Source organism: Triturus cristatus, chromosome 2_1, assembly GCF_964204655.1.
Source record: "Triturus cristatus chromosome 2_1, aTriCri1.1, whole genome shotgun sequence".
NCBI classification, from domain to species: domain Eukaryota; kingdom Metazoa; phylum Chordata; class Amphibia; order Caudata; family Salamandridae; genus Triturus; species Triturus cristatus.
In genome coordinates this window covers 1,129,339,775-1,129,363,142 of record NC_140581.1, presented here as the reverse complement: position 1 = coordinate 1,129,363,142, position 23,368 = coordinate 1,129,339,775, and the positions used below count along the sequence as shown (strand labels likewise).

At 42.6% G+C, this 23,368-nt stretch overlaps 1 protein-coding gene across 5 annotated transcripts in view; it reads left to right on the top strand.

The window, feature by feature from the left end:
* The window catches only part of ARHGAP24 (Rho GTPase activating protein 24), a 1,422,561-nt gene that overhangs the window by 1,218,635 nt on the left and 180,558 nt on the right, over window positions 1–23,368 (top strand). For all 5 annotated transcript variants that reach the window (XM_085636556.1, XM_085636558.1, XM_085636561.1 and 2 more), the window contains one exon: window positions 1,875–1,997. In XM_085636556.1, coding sequence (XP_085492682.1) covers window positions 1,875–1,997 — 123 coding nt within the window. The remainder of the gene's footprint in view (window positions 1–1,874; window positions 1,998–23,368) is intronic.

The window sequence follows — 23,368 nt, the reverse complement described above, 5'->3', positions numbered from 1 at the left end:
GGTCTGTGGGAAAATAAAGGACATTTCAGAACATGACGAGGCTATGACAGGCCTTAAGCGCTGGCTTCTGGACTCATACACAAGAAGGCCCGTACTTTAAAGGTTAGGTGTCAGAGTGTGGTGCCTGTGACAGGCCAGGATGTCTGTAGTGCTTTAGTAGAGCCTGACACAGGATGGCACGAATTTCAGGGCAGGAAGCATCTTTGGCTGAGCGGGAAGGCTGTGAAATTGTCTGACAAGAATAGGTCTGTAGAGGAAAATGTTAGGACAGGATTATACGGTAATTGTCTTTTTCCAGCTCTTCAGTATTATTTTAGTCACCCCGAGGAAACCTCTGATTAACAATAACAGCCAATTACCCCTTCAGCCCTCTGGCTCTCTCAGAGAGTCTGGGCCTTTGAATACAAGTTGGACACGAGCTGTCACATTCATTTTAGGTCTGCCTTGCTGCGGGCAATTGGCAAAAAACTGTAGAAGGCTAAACGGCCAGGAGCAGAGAAGGCGCCAGGGGACATTATTTTTAACAGCTAAAAAATCTAAAATACTGGAAGACACGTTTGTGTGTGCCCAGCCACCTGAAGGGCAGAACGTGCACAGTCATCATTTATTTGCTTTTTCATAATTGGTTTGTGTGTTTTATTGATTTTTAAAACAAATTGCCGTCTGGCCATCTCATGGTTGTCTCAAACTACCAAAACATAATGTATGTTAATGTTTCACCAAGGTAGTAGTCTTGTGGCTTCCTTTTGGCACTGCATATATTTGCTAACAGTAGCATGGAGCCAAATGTTTTTGAATGAATTATCACCCAGTGACAAATCAGCAATTTGAATCCCTTCAAGTCATTTCATGCCCCTGTTGGATTGGAAAGTCTCAAACTTGCATTTGATAGAGAGTACCACGCATATTAAGGGTTTGTTTGGCTGTTGCTGCTTCCCTAGTGTGGTCTAAAAATGATTTGTGTTTGTGTTTTTTTGAAGTTTCTTTGTACGAGTTTACTTATCAAACTATAAATATCCTTAAAATGATTCTCATATATTGATTGATTGATTCTCATATATTGTTTCACATTATGAGAGACTGCACCTTTCATCTACAACATAATCATTACGTTGGAAACTCGTGATACCTTTAAGTTTGCTGCACCGTATAAACAAGAGGTCAGGTGTTTTATATCCTGCTAAACTCTAAGTCAGGTCGTTTCTCCTGCCATTGGGCCTCAGTCTGAGGCGAGCAGGCTTTGCGGCCTGCTCTTCCTGCGCATAGTGAAATGAGAACGGAATTCCTTTTATAATGTTTCCCATACTCTTAATTCCTCGTGGGTTGGCAAGTAATTAATGTGATTTTTTTTAAAGACAATGCTTGAAATTCAAATGCGCCTATAATAGCTTTTTAAGTAACGTTTACTCGAAGCAATTTAACCGGCATTTTGAGTCGGGCCGTCCCGTGCAGGTTTGCAGCTGTCTTGGAAAATTGGTCTGGTTTTGAAATTGGAACTTTACAAAGGCGCTCAGATGGCCTGTGAGTCACCCATTCTTGGTTTGTTTGCAAGTCGCTGCAGTTGCTACCTTGTGATAGTGTTGCCTCCTCGCCACTGACATGCGCGTGCGAGGCTAGGGACCAGTGCAGGCGGACGTCACTGTTATTCCCTACAGGAAGATAATCACATTCTGGAATCAGAGTGTGAGTTCTTTTCACTAACCTTGTTTCGAAATGAGAGATGGGAAGGAAAGATAACCAGGTTGCCATATATGCCACCTCGAGGGAAGCTCTCTGCCGACCACTGTGTGATTAGCAGCTTCTAATTGGACAGAATGCACTTAGAATGAGTCTCGTTGATGGACATTCATAACCTAGGTCCTCTTTTTTTTCAGGAGGAGACCGGGAGCGGATGACTGCTAACCATGAGACGTACCTACTTATGGCCAGTACACAGAACGACATGGAGGACTGGGTGAAATCCATCCGTCGAGTCATCTGGGCGCCCTTTGGTGGAGGTAAGTACAATTTATGGATAAGCCGACCATGCTTTCTGTAAAGAGCAGGGATCTCAACCAATCTGATGCAATTGATTCACGTCAAAGTGAGATAGTATTTTCTTCTATTATGGTGAAGCATTGGAGGATTGAAAAATGATTTGTTCACCTGGATTATCCAAGCATACACATGACTGTGAATGGTTCAATTCTTTCAATATAAACAGGAAGGAATTTTAAAATCTGTACAGCAAATTTCATGCAACCTCTGGAGAGGCTTTCGATACCGTGCCACACCTTTTGTATATGTCATCTTCATCAATTTGTGTGATCCTTACCCTACTGACACTTCTGTTTTGGTGACACGAGATAGCGCCCGTTTTTGAAAGAATGATGGAGCCTGTACTGTGGGCCTAAATACACGACAACAAGGTCGTTTTACTTCTACCTGTGATACATAGAAACCGACCAAGGGTCTAGATTAATTAATTTTTGGACTAGCCGGTGACACATTTACGAGAGCCTCTAAATTTGGAGAGGTTACATATATTCATATACCATTTGGAAGACGGCTGTTTTTTGAAATTATGGTGGCCGCTCCTTAGAAATAACTTACGCCCTGACGAAGTTCGTAGAGAACGAAACGCGTTGGCTGAGTCTGTTTTTTGAAAATTGAATGAAAATAAAAGAACAACAAATTGGAACTAGTGAAAAGACTTTTCCCTTGGTGCACCGTCTTTTTGTGAAAGAGTTTTTTTAAAGTAATTAGTGCCTCAAACTACAATGTTTCTAATGAAATTTAATGATATTTCCATAGATACCTAAAGACATAATTTGTGGTAACTGAACCCATCTTTCCAATTACAAAACTCTTAGCATATATAATGGGTCACTTTTAGATATATATTTATAGATGTGTAACTGTGAATAACAGGGATGTTATTCAGCAAGGGTTCTGAGTGACATTAATAGACAAGAGAAAAACTTGAGTTGTCTGTGATGTCACTCAGAACTCTGAGATAAATAAAAACCCTTTTAGTCACATTTAACCTACCTATAATATTATGGTGTATATTGTACCCCCAGTGATATGCTCCTGCTTCTAACATGTACCCAGGAGCAGAGGACTAATGGTGGAAACATATATAATATTTAAATAATAAAAAAATTACCTCCTGTGACCCACTGCACCATCCTCAATAAATATCCCCCCTACACATTTTAACAAGCATTTGCAATGCAATAGGTCTTGCATTTATTAGAGCTTGAGCTATAGGCATTGTAAATGATAATGCCTTTTATTTATGTGTTGTTTTTAAAGCAGATAAATAAAAGGCATTGTCATTTACAATGCCAATAACTTAAACTCTTGCTATGCGAGACAGAGTGCATTGCAAATGTGTGCTATAAAAATAGAAAAAGCATTATGAGAGAGTGTGTCCTGCCTGCAACAGCAGGCAGCGGTCTGTGACTGTGTTAGAGAAGAATAAATTATAATTTATCATGTGTGTGTAGCTTAAATAAGTCAAACACTGGTAAAAAAATAACAAAAATAAATGCAACAACATACCCTGCTGTCTAAGATAGCATTGTTTCAAACGTACAGTCAATGTAAAAAAACACAAAAGCACTTGAACTTGGCAGAAGGGATTCTACGAGGCGTGCGACGCCCGGTTTGTCTTTCAAGGTCTTGACAGATTAATTCAGTTGTCTGATGACCATGTCATAACTCATTTACGGTTTTAAATACCGGTGAGGACTTCACAAGGTGGGCCCTCACGAGTGGATTTAAGCTCACTACTATTGGAAAACCCTGACAGAGCCATTAAGTACTCAACTTCCAGTGTTGTACCTGAGATGACTGTGTGGCACCAGGATTAGGTTGCCCCCCCGTCCCCCTTCGTCCTGAAGAAGACTCGCAGCGGAGGTTTAAGTCACCCTCTATGCACAAGCCGAGTCGAAACGTCGACGCACCCCACCCACTAATGGCCTGTATCACATCCCACCCCCTTCGCTTGATGTTGCATTCACAAAAAGTATATAAACATTTTTATAAATTATTTGTTTGGGACAGGCCTTTCTGTACTGGTCTCTTTACCAGTCCATTGCCAAAGCCGTGAAAATTTATAAACTCTGAATATTTGTGATTATTCACTTTTCCCGACCCTTCACAAGCACACCCTTTATTCTCTCTTCCTTTGAGCAACCTTTATACCTTCCTTTTGTCAAATTATTTTTGATCTGTTTCAAGTATATGAAATTAAATATACTGAACTTAAACAATTATTTGGTGCTTTTGTGTTTTACATTGACTGTACGTTTGGAACAATGCTATCTTAGACAGCAGGGTATGTTGTTGCATTTATTTTTGATATTTTTCACCAGTGTTTGACTTATTTAAGCTACACACATATGATAAATTATAATTTATTCTTCTCTAAAGCAGTTACGGACCACTTGTTTCATTACTGCATTGTACCCAGGTCTTGTGACGTTTATTGGGTTACCCCATTAATTTGTAATGCAACAGCAGGAAGGGCAAAGCTATTTGAGAAAATAGGGCTCAGAGGCTGTAATTAAAGCCTACCGAGCAACAACACATGTAACAGGGGGTGCCACCATGGGAGGTTACAACATGAGACAATGCAGTGCTAAGGAGGAACTACTAAGCCTTTTGACCAAAGAACAGCCACAGTTAACAGTGGACAATGAAACAAGCCAATGAAAAATGTGGGCGGAGAGAGGGCGGGGCTGCAAGTCCCTACCTCAATACAACATGCCTCGCAGAGCAGAGCAGCGCATGCTCTGCCCAGGCTCGACCTAAAAACAGATACCCGCAATCTTTTCGCCCACTCCTATCACCTTTTGAAAAAAAACACTCTCACGCCCATCACCAAATATTAAAAAAATACCAGGCCTCCTGCCACGCACCCACAGCACCCACTATATGTACCACCCCAACTCCCCTCTTCAAATATAGTTGACCAGCAAATGCCTGGCCTTCTGGCCCCCATCACCCTCTGCCAAAACTTCCCCTCTGCCCAAATTTAAACAAAAATAACCTGGTGACCTCAATTCACCGTTACCATCTTCTGCGCACTTCTATCTACACCACCCACCCCTATCACCCTCTGAAAAGTCGCTCCCACACCCATCTCCATATATATAAAAAGAATACCAGGCCTCCTGCCAGCCATCCACACCATCCACTATATATATGCTGCTCCCATCCTCATCTTCAGAAACAGTGGACCCACAAATGCCCAGCCTTCTAATTACACCTCTCTCTTCACTCTCCCGCTCCCTCGCAGCCCAAAACCGCAACCTTCACTCTCAAATTGAGAGCCGAGAGCCGCCACTGCATTGAGGGTCATACTTAGGCCAAGTCATTCTACATTCTTGGATATTATATGAACTCATGGGCTTAGCACGTCCCAGTGCTTAATTGTAAAACAATAAGTGCTGGGGTCCATTTTTTACTCAGAAGCCCATGGCCAGTGCTACAAATAACGGAGGTGCCGAATACATAGGATTGGTAGTCTTGATTCCATCACATGTCTCTTCCATCCCCCACCTGCCTCTTCATCCCACTCTTGGAAGTTCTTTTTCAAATCTGCATTCACCCTCTGTTACTGTTTTCCTTCTTTCTCTTCATCCTTCTTTCGCTCTTTTCTGTTTTTCTCTCTTTTGTTCTGGGTGAAAGTATGATGAGGAAAAATAATGTCTGGTTTCCAAAAATGAGTGCTGGTGGGCCCAATCTGCAAGCAATGGCCCAAATGAAACCCTACATCCATACAAAGTAAACACTTGTGTCTCAATGATGAGGAGCAATTTTTAGAACTGTCACTGGCAGGGCAATCTTATGGATTTTGGGGGCCCTGGGCCAAACTTATTTTGTAGGCCCCTTTTCGGAACAGCTTTGAATTTATGATCCAATTCCAGCTCTTGAGTGCCCTGTTTGGCCAGGTCACTAACAGTGCACAGGCACAATCGTCTAGATTTTAAATGTGTTTACATGTAATATTTAGGGATAGTGACGTGTTTTCAATAGTGTTACAAGGCAGCAACTCACTCATATTACTGCAAATAATCTCTGTGACACCCTCCCATTTCTCATATGTGAGGTCCTGTTTTGATGTGAAAGAAACTTTAAACACATACACATCTATCTGCAAAATGTCTGTAATAGACACTCACACATCACCCACATTAAAAATAAATTAAAGGAAAAGGGTATTTAAAACAATCTATTTAAGAATTATTAACCCCTTCAGCGCGGCGCGGATTTCCGCGCCACGCTGAAGGTTCCGTGCGCGGGCGGGGCCATTACGGAACAGTTTAGTCATGCACACAGCGCAACCGACGTGCATGACGGAACCGTTCCGTCATGCGCGTCGAAGGGGTTAAAGTTCATCAGGACAAGATTCTCTGCAGAACAGAGCCGGCTCTATCTCATGGCCCCCCTAAAAGGCTGGGGCCCTGGGCCAGAGCCCACTTTGTCCATGCCTTAAAATGTCTCTGGTCCACGGGCCACAGCATTGGTAAGCTGACTGATTCACACAGGCACATCTCATCTCCCCATGCCGTGACCACTCTCCTATGCATGCTGCTATGCAAGAGGGAATCCTACTCTGACACCTTTAAGCATAGCACTCACATCAGGTCAGGTTCAGGTGGGTCCTTTCTGTCTGGTTGTACCCATGATCTCAACATGCCTTACACCCAGGCACGCCCTTCTCATCACCTAAGAAAAATGGTTCATATTTCATTATGAGGGCTATGACTTCCTCTCCGTTAGTACAGGCAGAGCAAGGCCCTCTGAAAATATTTCTTCCCAAAAAAATCTACTACTCAATTCGCTATTTGTACAAGGAGAGTACATCATTCTAAGGTTGTCTCTTAAAAATGACATACATTACTAGCTACATCTATCAAGGAATTTCCTTCAAATATCCTTATACAAAACATGTTCTCTGCTTTAACCAATTCTGTATTTTCAGTCTTTCCTAAATACCACAGACATTCCATGAGCATACCAATCAGGTCTGTGTGTTTTTTATGGACTATTTCTCAGAAGCGAACACATTTTTCCTGAAATGAACACGATCAAAGCATATTCTACAAGACCATCACAGTTCGCATAAGCAGTGCTTTAAAATAGATGTGTCAAACAGAGATACACTCTGTTGCTATGCATCAACGTTCCAGAACACCACCAAAAACCTTGAAAGGAAAGGATCAAAATTGTGTAGAAAATGTGTGAGTCCTTGAGTACTAGTCGATTCTTTGTGTTGTTTAGTAACAGAACTCCACTAAAGCAAACAGCTAAATAATGTACCCTCATAATGCCCTTCTGTACAAGGTTGCTTCAACGTCTTCACTATTCAACTCTGTGAAACATTTCCGCCTGCTTTATTTCTCAATACATATAAATGTATTCATGTGGGTACTTTCTAAAACGTTGCACATTGCCTTATTGATATTTCAGAATCGTCATGTATATAGTTACCTCTCACCTCCAACATTCTTGGATCAAGACCGTCATCACATGAATGTATGAATTGTTCTGATTTGAGAAGTTTTATGAAACATGGGTAGTTTAGTTAGTCTCTTTAGATGAAAATTCAGAGTGTTCCAGTGTTTAGTACCCTGCAATCTTGGAGACATAATACTATGGGTTTGCATTTTAAAATATTTTTGATAGATTTGGAAATATCCAATTTCTAAAACTTCTATAGAACCTGTAGTTGAGTTTCAGATATGCAGGCGTTTGCACATTGAGGACTTGTGCATGCTGCACTGTATTAAAATAATAATTTGTTATTGATTGATTAATAAGAATCATTACAATCCATTGTTAGTTACAACAACAACGATAGAATACATGTTAAAACATGGGGCTTGGTGGCCCTTTCATACAGAAAATAAAATTAAACTAAATTGTACATTTCTGAGCTTAAATGCTACATCCTAGTGACACTTTTCCATTTCTTATCTTTCCCCAATCAATGACCGGTCCTGGAAATGCTGGCATTCGCCATACACCCGCTCAGAGTTTGACATTTAGGGCCTGATTACGATGCTGGTCGGACCGACTTCTGCAGCTCTGTTGGAGGTGGTTGGTCCACCGTGCTCTCTTCAGAAGCGGCGGTCCGACCGCGGATTACGATGCATGTATCCTGTACTCCGACAGACCGCTGGAAGGCAGCCAATTTCGGCAGCCTTTCTCCAACCATCAAGATGGTGGTCGAAGAAAAACAGCAGCCATAGGGCAGTACAGGGATCTCCGACCACCGTCCGGATTATGATATGGGTTTCCGACGACCCGATCGTGGCGGTCCGACCGACTGCCTTCAGTCATCAGATATGATGGATTTGGGGTGCACTTTCACCCAAATCCGCTTGTCTCCAGCAGTCTCCACCACGGATCCCTACCTCCAGGTCTTCCCTACACCTGAGCAGCTGCACCCTGATGACTAAGATCTTGTGGGCACCGGAATTTAGGTAAGTCCTTATGCGGTATGTGTCCTCATTGACTGGACTGTGCACATTCTGCCACACTCCAGCAATGGGGTACATGGTGCACAAGGCTTCTCCCCACATACGTCATTCCATGTGTGTACGATTCACATGTTTTGTGTGATACTGTACGCATTTGCAGTGACATATTCGGGGATATATGCTCCGCTGTAGATGCGACCACCGCTGTAGCAGCTGTTGCATCGTAATACGGCGGGGGAAACTTCCCGGTCTCAGCGGTCAGAAAAGGCCCACATAGACAGTAGTCAGACGGTCAGTCCGACCAGCACCATAATCAGGCTCTAAATCACAAAAATTATTGGTCAGACACTTAATAGAAATCCTACTACCTATTTACGGTGTGAAGGTCCCCTACCCCATTAAACAATTAAAAACTGCTTCTGGGCATATTTGGATCACTAATGTTTGCCACAAATACTCTCTCTCTGTTCATCTTTTAAGCCCTCACACTGAAAGTACACTTTTAAGCTGGTCTTTGATGACACCAGAAGACAGTGAAGGATTTTCAGGGCTGATTTCACATGATGTTATTCCCATGGATTGAAGAATATCCAGCCAGACAGGTTTTGAAGTCTCTGTAGTTTGTCTGTTAGCCTTTTGGAAGGCCTGTGTTGGCCGTGGTACAGGTTCAGAGTTACCTCATAACCAGGCAGCTTCTCAGCTCTACCGGGTTGCAGTCTGTAGGAGAGGGAGGACTATCGACAGCATGCACAGCTGTATACTATCACCCTTGCTCATGCTGTTGGCTTGTATCAGAAATGAGAGATCTGTGCCACAAATGATTCCTAGGTTCCTGACCTTGCGTGTTTATCTCCTGCAGCTATATTGAAAGAGAAAATATGATGCATTCACTTTTATAGGCTTGAGAGAAAAAAATCACAGGAGAAACTTTCCGCAGCATGCTTCCTTAGATGTAGAATAATTAGAGAGGTCCCTTGGACATGTCTTGTCATAGCGGCTCCCATCAGCAGATTGCCAAAGGTTCAATTTCAAAGCCCCGAAGGCTCAAGATCATCCTTACTGCCATCCTAAAGGAAACTCATCTGGACCGTACACTCAGGGCCTTATTCACAAACGGCCTCCGCACTGGTGGTGGGTGTCTCTGCACTCGGGGTGGAATCTCTGCAATAAGAATTCTCGATGCAGAGATTCCGCCCCGAGTGTGGAGACTCCCCCACGACGGCGGGCCTCCACCACAAGTGCGGAGGCCCTATGCCAATAAGGCACTTAGGCAACTACAGATACATGTGTTTCTCACTTCTGGTGGTTTAATGTATAATAGCTATGGTGTGCACCTTAATAATGTATCTATCATGTTATTCTTTTGTCTTAGTCTATCCGTCTGTACATGTTAAACCACATGGCTCTATGTAACCACTCAGCTGATCGTGTCCTTATAAGCCATACAGAAGTTCCTTTAGAATTTGATTTTCCTTCAATATGCAGAAAAATGATAGTATTCTTTTGCTTCACCAGCTTGACCAAATGCATCACTTCCCCAACAGTAATCAATCATTCTCCTTAGCGATTCTCATTAAAGAGTGTGCTTCTGCTAGAATTGAGGAACTAATCTGTAAACAATGATTGGCTTTTTAATGCACGATATGTTAAGAAACTGATCCACTGCAGCGTGATGCACAGCAATATCTAACGTAAACAGGGGCATCATTGATTTTATGATTGGTCAGATATTTATTGCCATTAACAATACCTCTTTAACACATAGTGTCTATATATACACGTTTCCTGAGATGCTTGAAGTACTTGTGAGCCTTCTCAGGTTTGGCGTAAGCCAAGATATTTTGAATTTACCAAAATTGTAGCTATGGTATACTTACTTATAGGGGATGTCAGTCAGCCCTCTTCATCCATTAGTCTGTTGTTATGTCATTCACAGCATACATCCGCTTCGGCAGCATACAGTATGGGCCAGCTCACTTCAAAAGTTGGCTAACTTAACTGTGGGTGATGGTATGCTGCTCTTTCACAAGGAGCTCATCCGCACACAAATTTGTTCTCTTCAGTACCAAGGTCTGCTATGGCAGAGTTTACTTTCAGAAACCAAAACATTTTGTTTTTATTTTAGCCAAAGTTTTTATGCTGGTGAAGACCAAGTACCAACCACACTAATAAAGTTTTAGCAAAAGCTATGACAAAACAAAACAAGTAATAACAAAGCCAAAAGTCTGGAAGCTAACATCATACCTTTTGACTTTGCCAATACTCGTTTGTATAATAGACGTAGTTTGGTTTCAGGGGTCTAGAGTTGTAAAAAAAGCCTTTTAACAGAAGCAGCCATTTTGCTTACAATTCTTTAAATGTGCATATAGAGTAAGGCACTTGAGCCTGTTACTTTATCATCCCTACACATAAAGGGTAGAAGTGCTTATTTCATTTGATGGAGACTCCACAACCCTTCTTCTTTCTGAATGAAGATTTTATCGACCCTTTTGTGAAGGTCCGCAGGTTCTGCAAGAGTCTGAAATCCACAACTCGCCTGTGATATTGAGGAGACCCCTGAGCAGTTACCACTCTGGCTTGTCTGTCTTGTGTGTGGCATTTGCAAAGTGTTGCTGTAGCTGGATGTGAACCTGCTGGTCTTAAAATACACGATCCTTTATATTTTACACCCTTAGTTTGGATGTCATTGTTGAAATAGTGAACACTTGTAAAGCTGAAGCCAGACACGTATTGGACACTCCCCTTAAAAAATAAAAAGGATACTTATGTTACTGCCCAACTCATTGCTACTGCAAAATGCCTAAGTGAGTTAACTGCTCGCTTTTGACATTTGCTGTGACTGGACTGTCCTGAGTTTGAGTCCCGATAAGGCACCCTTAACGTATCATACTTCTGACGTCAGTAAATTAAGTACCTTCAAACAGTAACACCTCATAGTTTAATAGGTGGTGGAGACTGAAAATCTGCAGCATGAAAAACTATGTAAAACAATTATGATTCTTATTATTATGTGTATTATATTCTGTGTTCTCAGAAGTACGATGTGCACCTTGGTGTTATTATGATATCTGACTTTCAATTTACAGCCAGATATCCATACTCCGCAAACAATCAACTAGGTTACTTTTCCATCTTTAATCGCTAATGCCCTGCTCTAAATCCTGTTATAATTTTCAGAATATCAGAAGAGGCAATGTGGGGTTCTTACAGTCTTTGTAAGACCACATCCCCGCCCTTTCATCATTTTGTGCCAGCAGATTGGGGTATCTTGATTGAGCTGCTGCATTGGCTGTAATTACTCTTCGACATCCTGCTTGGATATGTCTGCTTGAAAGACTTCCAGAATATATACATTCTTTTAGGAGAATCTCTTGATTCCAAAACTGTTTCCTCGACAACTATATGCCACTTTATTTTTCTTAATAATTGTGATATTTTAGAAAGATTTCCTTATTTGTTATTCCTCTAAATGTCTTATTTAGAGTTTGGCAGACGAGTATTCCGTTGCAAACGCGCTGGATATCACGTCTACCTTATTACAAGTGCCAAGGGATATAATACACTTTTATTAAGGTGGGCAGTATATCCGTCACGTTTGGGACAGAGTAACCCGTCTGCCAAACTCTGAATCAGACCCTTAATTTCCAAATTAGGAAGTTTGGTCAGATGTGGTCGGATCAAGAAACAAATTTATCCTAACTCTGCGACTTCACGATTGCCGCTTAACTTCCTTTACTTCATGGTAGTTCTGTGCCCTTTGTTCATGTGTGATCATTCGTATGCTAAATATAGTGAATCTGTTTACAAAAAAACACAGGTAGGTTTCAATTGTGAAAAATTGTACTCAAAACGTGTAGTGAGTTCAGTTCAAAATCTTATATTTTTAGGCACAAGATTGTAACTTGTGAGCCAGAAGAGTGAACTGAGCCACATGAGCTCCCACAAGGAATACTCCCTGAGTTTCCCCTCAAAGGGCCAAAGACTAGTGTGCATTAACTTATAAGCCTTATCCACATGGAACAGTTTAGACTGTCACGCAGATTGTCGTAGTTATTGAATTACAGTGGGTATATCACTTATGGGCCTGATGACGATTATGTACTCTAATTGCATTGTATGTTAGTAGTAAAGCACTTTTCTTTTAGAAGCTAAAGTACTGGCTGGATAGTGATTTAGTGTTGTTTTATTCAGTGCTCCACCTATATTCCACACCACCGCCATGAGTAAGCCTTGGATTGCTCAATTCCTCTACCATGAGGATCAAGTGCTAAAGGGATGTATTGGTGCTCAGTCTTGGCCTCAATATTAGGGTTGAGTGTAATCCTTAATGGGCTGTTTTTTAATTATGCAAAATTATACAAAAATTATGCAAGGTGCATAACCCAGTATATAGTACCATTTTCTTAGCACAAAATGCACCCTTATTTATAAAAATGGACCTGAGGATGCATTTTGTGCTAACAAAATAGCACTAACGTCACTCGAGTTCCTTTGATGCAAGCTTCCTGTCCTACTTGCCAAGGTATTTTTTTACCTTCCTCTATGTTAGCCACAGTTTGACTTCTTTATGCACAGGTTACCAGTTGCTGTTGTATTCGATCTTATCTAGGGTACTTTTTGCTTTCGATGCCACAGACTTTAACGAGCCTCTGATCCTTCTGAGATCCATCTGGGTCGGATGGGTACTGGTTATTATCTCGATCTGGATTTGGTCGGAGTGAAGGTACTGCATGTATTGATTGTTGTAACCTGGTACTTTGAGCACTTTAAAAATCTTAACAAAAATTGATTACAAAAAAAAAAAGAAAATAGCACTAAATGCAACAAAAAACTTACAGCAGCACCCAGCAGCTAAATTAGTTCTTCCTGTGCTCTTGTGGTAGGGTTTTTGTGTCATATTACTCATAATTACGTGAACCGGAGTAATCACATAGTTTCAGTAACTTTGCATTAATAGAGTAGCATGAAATGACTCTGATTACTCTGGCATAATTACAATTTCACTTAGGCCTACTCAATAGTCAGATGGGCACTGGGGGCAAAAAGGCTCGGATTTTTCCAATTTGAGCCCAGTGGCCTCTGACTGCCGTGAGACTCTAGAAAAAGTTGCCCATTAAACCAATTTACATTTGGTGTTTTAATTTTTAAACATTTTTAATTTAATTTAATTTTTAAATTTAGTCTCTGAAGAGTGCTGTTTCTTAAGAGTGATCGTGTTTATAGCTCAGTCCATGCTAGAGGTTCAGACTATGCGTAAAGCTCAGATCCGACTTTTCACTCGGAACGTTCTTAAGGCTTGACTCACGTTTAAGGCCAGGTTCTTGCATCAAGGAAAATGTTTTTCAACCACTGAATTCTCTCTGTAGTTGCAGCGGATACCACTTGGCTGGATTGTGTTACTTGCAAAGTGCATATTGTCACTCAAGGGCATCCCGACCCCCATAAACAACAAACTTTCTCTACAGGTGGTGTCTGATGTCTAGCCACTTCTTCTACTTTGAGTACACCTATGTTACACTTAGGTGTGCAACACAATCTGCAAATGAGTACCAATGTATGTTGTCTATGTTAGGATTAATTCATGAAAATGACATAATCTTTACCATCAGAGGGTGTGGAATTTTCTCCCCTTCTCTGTATCCTTGAAATTTTGTACCTTGAAGTCTTTCATTTGTGGTCTAATTTATGAATCCATTTTAAAGTCAAAAAACTGGATTGGGAACTTCTCACAAACCCTACAGCCAGGCATCTTCATTTCCGTACATCCTTTCTGAGAATCACACCCTTCTGAACCCTCCGTTTTTAGGATTCGCCTGATCCAGCGCGCATGTTCTGCTCAGCGAGGCTTTAGTAAGGGCTTTTAAATTCTAAACACACGCTTGTGCGTGTGCTTTTGTTTTTATCACCCGCAATTGGCCTTAGCATGCGTCTTTCTAAGAAAGACAGCACGCAATTGGTCCAAGGCGGGGGATTGTCCCGCCTTCTTTGTTCGCTGGCCTAGAGTTCTCAGGAGCGAGCATTAATGCCATCTGTTTCCAATTATCGCGTTAATTGGAAACAGATGGCACAATGGCAGTCAGCGCTGGTTTTTCGCCTGCAGCGGTGGGCACAAGCGCGTGCGCACCACTCCCGGGCCTGTTTTAATAGAGTTATACAATAGCAGATCTTCGGTGAGAAGCGCCACGCATTTTTTTAAAATTCCAGTGTTACGGCAAACTTCTCCCGCGCCATCGTTCGGCAGTTCTCTTATAGAGCAGATGAGTATGACAGAATCCTGATTACGTGATAAAATCATATGTCAACAGACAATATGCAACTTTCCGCCATCCCCTTTGCTAATTTCTATACAGTTCTCCAAAGCTTCTAACCAGCCTTACTTTTCAGCCGAATTGGGGGGATTTGCCGAGGATCACCCAGTGCATCTAAGTGGTTGTAGGAGCTGATCAATGTCTCTGTGTCGGAAACTAAGGACATAGCTAGCACGTTTTCTGTCCCTAGGTTCCCCTGTTTGTTAAACAAAACTAGTGCCGTATTGCACCCGGCCCTCGAGCAGTCATTTAAATATACTCAGGAGCACTTATTTGAAGCGTCAACGGCATTGTATTGATGAAGCCGCATGCGCTGGGTTTGCCATTACAAAGTCGACTCAGCATATTGCATTGGGTGGACTTATTGTGCAAATGAGCAACACAAAACTTGGGTGCACAAAGCTCCAGTTGCCAACTGAAAGAGAGCGGCAAAGCTAATTAATGCGCTGAGCTATGGGTTCAGACATTTCAATCACCCCACGCCTGAGGCCCTCGTGCAGCCAGCCCTGGTCAAGGCCCCTCGCCCTCATTATCATTCTTCTTCCTACTCTTTAAAGAGCAGGGCCAACAGGGGAAAATACAGCTTCAAATGCCTCCCTCCACGACGCCACTCCTCCAGGCGTTCTTTGTACACACGGCTTCAAAGGGCTGGGGGTGCTCGGGCTGCGAGTGGTTAGGACCCCCCCCCTTTTTTATTTACCGGCACTCCAACAATGTGAAACAGAGTGCGAGAGAAGCACACATATGTAAAATACAAATAACACACAGAGAATGTCCTTGGCATTTTACCTACGATGTGGCGTGCCACTTTTTAAGAATTCAGGCTGCTCGCTAGATTGTAATGTAGAGTGGCTTATCGGCCTGAGCTGCCATCTGGGCAACCAGGTTGGAGTTTAGGCGTCGGCTCGACACACTGACATTCTGGGCGGACCATCAGAATCAGATCTTGTGTAATGTGGTCTTCAGGTAAAGTGCTCTGGTGCCTTTGGGCTCAGGGCCAGATGTACGACCATTGGTATTAGCGACTTTCTAAGAAAGACTGCACGCACATAAAAAACACTCTACTGAATGCAACATACACTCTACACAACACCACTCAGTGCCACATAATTATATGCTAAATAATTACACTGCACTCAATGCAACATACACTCCAAATACCACTCAGTGCCACATAATTACACGCCACATAATTACACTCTACTGAATGCAACATACACTCCACACAATACCACTCAGTGCCACATAATTATATGCTACATAATTACACTGCACTCAATGCAACATACACTCCAAATAATACCACTCAGTGCCACATAATTACATGCCACATAATTACACTCTATTGAATGCAACATACGCTCCACACAGTACCACACAGCGCCACATAATTATATGCTACATAATTACACTGCACTTAATGCAACATACACTCCAAATAATACCACTCCGCGCCACATAATTACACTCTACTGAATTCAACATAAACTCCACACAATACTACTCAGTGCCAGATCATTAAAAGCTACATAATTACACTGCACCCAATGCAACATACACTCCAAATAATTCCACTCAGTGCCACATAATTACACTCTACTGAATACAACATACACTCGCCATAATACCACCAATCAACATAAATGCACTCCACTCCATGACACAATTTCACTAAACATATTTTCACTCAACACCACAGTTTCAGGCCACACAATCCAACTCCACACATTTCCAATACACACCACATAATTACACACCAAACAAAATATTTCAACTCCACAACTCCACAAAATCCGCAACGTACCTCCAATCCACACCATATAGTGTCACTACCTGAGCACCAAACATCATTCACCACCACCATTTTGCATCAGCGCACCACCTAAGCATCACGTCAGTCTGCCCTTGGAATCTGGCATCTGTTGATTCTCCCCTAGTGTCCATCCGCTGCTCGTGTTCTAATTAAATTACTGTTTCCCAACCTACACGCCCTCGTTATTTATGTCCCGCTCCCCCATAACAAAAAAATTATAACAAACAAGCATGAGAAGATCCAGGAAGACGTTTCCAGCAGTGCAAGTACAAAAAAACTAGAAGACATTTTTTATGTTAAAATCTTTTTTTAATCTGGATTTTCAGTTGTATATAATGTCGTCTTCGATTGTATAAAGGTAACAAAAATGCTTAACACTTTTTATTATAACTTTTCAACATAATGCACACCAGCCACAATGCTCTACAACATAGCCAAAAGTTCTGGCTAAACACATCAGGTCCCAAAGGTGAGACCTATTGGCTATGCCAATGCTTGTTTAATCTTCCAAATGGCAAAGAATATTGTTCATATGTTTTTTTCCCATATATTGTTACATGATACCTGGTAGATTGATGGGATGTTTTACAACAAGACTATGACATCTCTCAATGAACACTATTGAACTCAATCTCACCTCTAAATTACATTCTTATACTATGCTTCTAACTCATCCAAGAGATAATTAGTAGGACACACTAGGATCGCAATAAAACACTAGGGGCCTGGTGCATGGAAAGGCTAAATATAGCAGTTAGGTCAGTACCAAAAAGCTTTTTTTTTGGGGGGGGGGACTAGTTATTTGTGGAATATATACATAGCACAAAGTGGTCTGATATAAGTCACAGGCAAAGGGACTGGTTCTTCCTAAAGGAGGGAACGAGGAAAAAGAAAAACAGTCTTCTTGTTTTCTCCTTCTTAGTCTTAGGACTTGCCAGAATTAGGTGGCTCAAGAAGGGAGGGCTATTGTTGTGGCCATGAACATTAAAATGTTCAGAATGTTGTCATGCTTTTGAATTAGAATAGCTTGGCAAATGCCACAGGACGCCTGGGCGTGATGTAGACTCACAATGGAAACACAGGGAAGTTCTGGAGTGTGGGGGTGCTCATGCTTTATTTGGTTTGACCAGTGACCAGAAGGGAGGTGCCACAGAAGGGACATTCAGTGAGGCAAGTCAGGCATCTAGGATGCCCATAAGCAGAGCATTCTCCCCAAGAGCATGCACTGTTGAGCAGAAATGGTGAGTTGGGAGGGAAGGTTTGGTATAATTAAGGGGGGCTGATCTGATATCAGGTAGTTTGGATTTTTTCTTTAATTGATTCTAGAAGGAAAGGTAAGGGTTGGTGTTGGAGAACGAGGTTTTCAGGTGGAGTTGGAGGTACCAATTGGAAAGAATGTTTTGATGATGTACCAAGAGTGCATGAGGGCTGTTAGTACAGTGGGTTTGATTAGCAGTGTTGTAGAATTTCGATTTTGTATGATGTGATACTAAGTAATTTGATGGAATTGAGTAAATTAGAGGAGTTGAGAGGTAATTATGAAGGTCAGGGAGCGATCTTTCATGATGAAATGTGGAGGGTGGAGTGCTGTATGAAGGGGCGATGATGTTATTGTGTATGATGACTACTTATTGATGGAGAAGGGCTTCTTATTTATCTATTTGTATGGCATGTGGGATGAAGGGAGGTTGGATTAGACAAAAGCATTGTTATACTAATTATTTTTTTTAAACAAATTTTTATTGTGTCAAATGTTGTAGACAGTGGAGTGCTCCTTAACCCAGGAAACATCTGCCACATCAAACATTGCAGATCAATGTCTTTGACAGTTAGTTTATACATTATTATCGTCAAAATCATGCAATGCAACATAACATAAACACCTCAAACCCCCCCCCCCCCATTGCACTAACCCACAGCTGCATTTCGGCTGCCACCACGTCTCCCCTCCCAACAAATCAATCCCTTTACCACATATCCAGTCCCTTACCCTAGGGGCCCACATATCAAGGTAGATACAGATGCATCCACTGGGGGCACAGGGTTCAATTCCAAGGCTTGATAATCTGCCCACCGTTTCCAGATTTTGCAGTGTTTTTGCGGGCAGCCCCTAGCCTTAAATATCGGGATCTCTAACCCCATGCTAAAGTCCAGCCCATTTTTCCAGGCCGAGAGAGAGGGAGGGTCTGTCGCCTTCCACAGCCTTGCTATATCTCTTTCGGCCAAGGTCAGCCCCAGCAGCAGTAGATGCCTCTTGTATATATTACCTCCTATGCCCTCCATAATATGCAGAATTGTCAATCTCGGTGCGGAGGGGAGCTCCCACCCCAACACCTCCGCCAAACAGGCCAACACCCCTCTCCAAAATTTTGTGAGTGTTGTACAGTGCCAAATGGTATGAATTAGGGACCCCTCTTCTTGCCCACAACGCAGGCAAATCAGGATGCCACCAGACCCGCCCTCCACAGCCTGAGCCTAGTGTAATAAACCCGGTGGAGGTATTTAAATTGAATGAGGCGTAGCCTTATTGATATCGCTGCTCCTCTAGGTGAGGCCAGTGCATCCATCCAGTCGTCTCAATCCAGTTGGTCCACATCCCCAACCCAAGCCTTTCTGAGTTTATCCAGCGTAGTGGAGCTATGGGTAACCAAAGATTGGTAAATCTTTGATATCTTATGATCTTGCAGATCTCCCAATGAAGACCTTGGCCTCAATCGGACTGAATTCAGGGAGAGCCTCTAGCTCCGAAATACTCGGGTAAATGGCTTGCCGAAATTTGAGGTATTTATAGAACTGAGTTCTGGGCATATGGTACTCTTGCTGAAGAGCTTGAAAAGATTTGAGCACCGAACCTCGCATTACAGCCCCTAATGTGGAAATTACTATATTATCCCACCCTTGAAATCCATCTAGCGCTGCTAGCTGCGGCAAATGGCCATTATGCCACAGCGGGGTCTCCCTAGATAGCTTATTCCACCATCCCATCTTACGGAGGGACTGTTTCCACACCCAAAACACCACCTGAGTGGCCGATGGTAAAGAAGTACGGAGTGCCTCCGAGTATAGAATGATATGTAAGGTGGACTCCCCCATACACCTCCGCTCCACTGCATAGGCGGGGTCTTCTCGGTCGCCATACCACCATTCATTAAGCACCAGAAGATGCGAGGCCATGTAGTACGATTGGATATCTGATGTGGCCAGCCCCCTGCAATATGTTGAATGAAAGCAAGTCCGCAGCGCCACCCTGGAAGCCCCCCCCCAGCCCACAGGAAGTGCCCCAGCGCTGCATTTACCTGATAAAACCACGAAGGGGGCATCGGGTATGGATGGTTCTGCAGTTGATAGAGCAGGCACGTCAATGACACCATTTTAAAGATTTCCGATCTGCCATATAGAGAGAGGGGCATGTGCGACCAAGTTTTCATTTTCTCCCATATCCGTGCCCAATAGATACTATGTTTCTGTCCCACGCTACTCTCAGTTGATCTGATAGGAAAACTCCCAGATATTTCACACCCTCTGTTGACGCATTGTTATACTAATTTGACTATGTATTTACCTTCATTGCCAGCTTTGAAGAAGAGTTTGGTGTAGTAGTCTGATTTGAAAGTGTAAACGTGGTGTTTCTGGATGAATCATGCACTTGAGAGGTCTGCAAGGTCTTCAGTGCGATTTGGAAGAGTTCCAGACTTTCCGGAGTTACCTGAGTAAACATTTGGTTGAAGTAAGGTTTTGGGAGTACTGAGGAGCATCGGGCTTAGCTTCAACCATCCTGGCTTGGGTGTGTGTAGTTTTCTTCGAGGGGACTGAGAGTGGAGCTGGGAGTAGCAAAAGAGTGTGAATGGGATCAGATGAGGGAAGGTGTAAACTGGATGAAGTTAGATTTAGGAAATTAGTTGGATAGATTTTGAAGGATTTGGTGGTGAATAGTTAGGATTTAGGTTGGCCTAGGTAATAAGGGTAATAAAGTTTTCCAGGTCTGATCTGGAAGGGTTCTGTTAAATAATTAGTTGGAGTAATGTTTTGGGAGTAACAAGGAGCATTGGGCTTAGCTTCGACTGTCCTGGCTTGGGGGTGTGTAGTTTTCCTTGAGGGGACTGAGAGTGGAGATGGGAGTGGCAAAAGAGTGTGAATACTCAGATGAGGGAAGGTGTAAACAGAATGAAGTTTAACCCCTTCGCCGCGGCGCAAATTCCGCCGTGGCGCTGGGGGGTTGCGGGGTGAGCGCAGCGCCGCCATGCTCGTGACGGAACCACGCCGTCATGAGTCACGGGCGAGCTGTGCTCATGACGGCGTGGTTCCGTCATGACTCCGCCCACTCTTTATTTCACCCGCACAGGCGGGGAATCAGCGACACGTGGGCGGAGCGGCCGCAGCATGACGGAACCACGCCGTCATGAGCACACGCCGCCCGTGGCTCATGGCGGCGTGGTTCCGTCATGAGCACGCAAGGGGTTAATTTAGGGAATTAATTGGAAATATTTTGAAGGATTTGGTGGTGAATATCGAGGATTTAGTTTGGCCTAGGTAATAAGATTTTTCACGTGTGATGTGTGAGGGTAGTGTTATGGGATTGGTCTAGTCGAGAGGAAGGAGTTTAACCATAAGAGAAATTAGTTATTGGAGAAGATGAGGACCAGACTGTAATCAAAGTTGTGAGTGATTTCAAGAACTGTGAGAGGTAAAATTGGCAGAAAATTATGAAATCGAGTGAATCCAAAAGTTTGATGTTGCCAAGACAGGTGTTGTTGGAGTGAGAAATAGAAGCTCAGTACATGAGAGTGGAGAATGTATTGGTAATGTGTTTACTACATCTGAGATCAATAAACATGGTGAAATAGTGCTGGGTGCGTTAGTTCAGCAAGATGCATTAAGACATATTCAAATGAAGGTGCAGTAGTAAAAGGGAGTGTAGCAATTGGAAATGAGGACTTATGAATGATGGCCATTTCACTGCCAGATTTGTGCAGATTGTATGAACAAATGACATATTGAACATGTTCAGCTGTCATTTTGAGGTAATGTTTAGTTTTGGATCTGTTTAGGTGTAGAATGTTTACCATTCATGAGTTATGGTCTGAGTATGGCTTTGCAATCACTGTGATGTGAAGCATGTTTCCAACACTTCAGGGCTGTATATCTATATCTCTCTACCTATCTATATTTTTATATCCATTTTAAACTCGGAAATTCACCAGTTATCGTTAACTGAAGAAATTATAACTTAAGCCCTGAAGTAACTATAACTCGCTCCCCCACCATGCACTGCGCTGTCATCACTGATGTCATTTTAGATGTCACATTGATGTCATCAATGATGTCATAGAACATATCATGACTGATGTAATGTGTGAGGGTATGCATGCTTGAGTTTGTGGATCCACAGATCCATTAGGGAGTGAAATACACATAAATGTTGAGCCTTAATTGCTCACAAACCGATGAATGCATTCACACCAAAATACAAAAAGTACACTTTCTGGGTCAAAATCTAGCTTTCTGACAAATTTGGTGAAATTCCGTTCAGCCATTTTTGCTGTATCACCATTTAGTTTTCATACTGAAAATTTCATGGAGGAAAAAATGTTTGGGATCCCCCCTTTTCTAGACCCTCGCTTGACAAATAACTCTGAACTTTCCAGGAAGAACATAAGGTGTATGAGACATGTTTTTGAAAGGTGTTTTGAAGATTAGTCAAAAACAGCTCCAAAGTTATTAGCAAACCTACAAGATCCATTTACTATGGAAGCGTGCTCCTAACCTTAACTATCCATCATCGATTATATATATATATATATATATATATATATATATTACCTAGGTATTTATAGTTAGGACCCTCTTACCATAGGAAATCCGCAACATTCTATTTTGAATAACTTTGGCGCCGGTCGACGAATCCTCGCGAAATTTTCAAAATAGGTGGGGCGTTGAGCTCCGCTCCTACCCTGAAAGTCTCGGGGGGATTCGTCAAGCGGGGGCTGAGATAAAAGGGGGGTCCCAAAACGCGTTTTTCCCATGCATTTTTCCATAGGACCTTTGGACAGAGCTACAGCCCGAACGGCTGAACAGAATTAAATGAAATTTGGCAGAGAGGTAGTCCTCAGGTCAAGGAAGTGCCTTTTGTAGGTTTGGTGTAACTCTGTTCAGTAGATTCTGAGAAAATAGCCTTTAAATCAATATATATATCTGAGCCAGTTTACGGTGCGCTTACGGTGCGCTTACCGTACGCGTACGGTGACGTGCGCGAGCGCGATTCTGATTGGCTCTTAGATCTTAGTAAACATTCGAATCGGCCGAAACCAGGAAGCGGCGGCCGCCATTTTCTCTCCCGCACTCTGAGTGGGGCACCAAAAATGAAGCCAAAAAATGTCTAAAGGGGCAGTATATTGAGATCATAACCACCCAGCAGTGATATACGGGTCCCCAAACAACCCCCAAGGCCAAAAAAAATTTTTTTTTTTTCCCCAAGAATCGCCGATTACGCTTACCGTACGCGTACGGTAAAAAAAAATTAAAAAAAAATAATTATCCACACTCTCCCCACTCCGTGTGCAAACGGTGCCCGAAGCGCACCATTTGTGCATGGCATATCAAACTTATGAAAATAATAAAGAATACATTTCACAACGATGCGCATAATATGTCCCCCATGTGCGCACGGTGCGCGAAGCGCATCGTGCGTACATGGCCCATCCCGCATAACGTGGGCAGCACCGCGTGACCACCGTGCGTGCACCGCACTAACTGCGTAAAGTGGGCGCGCG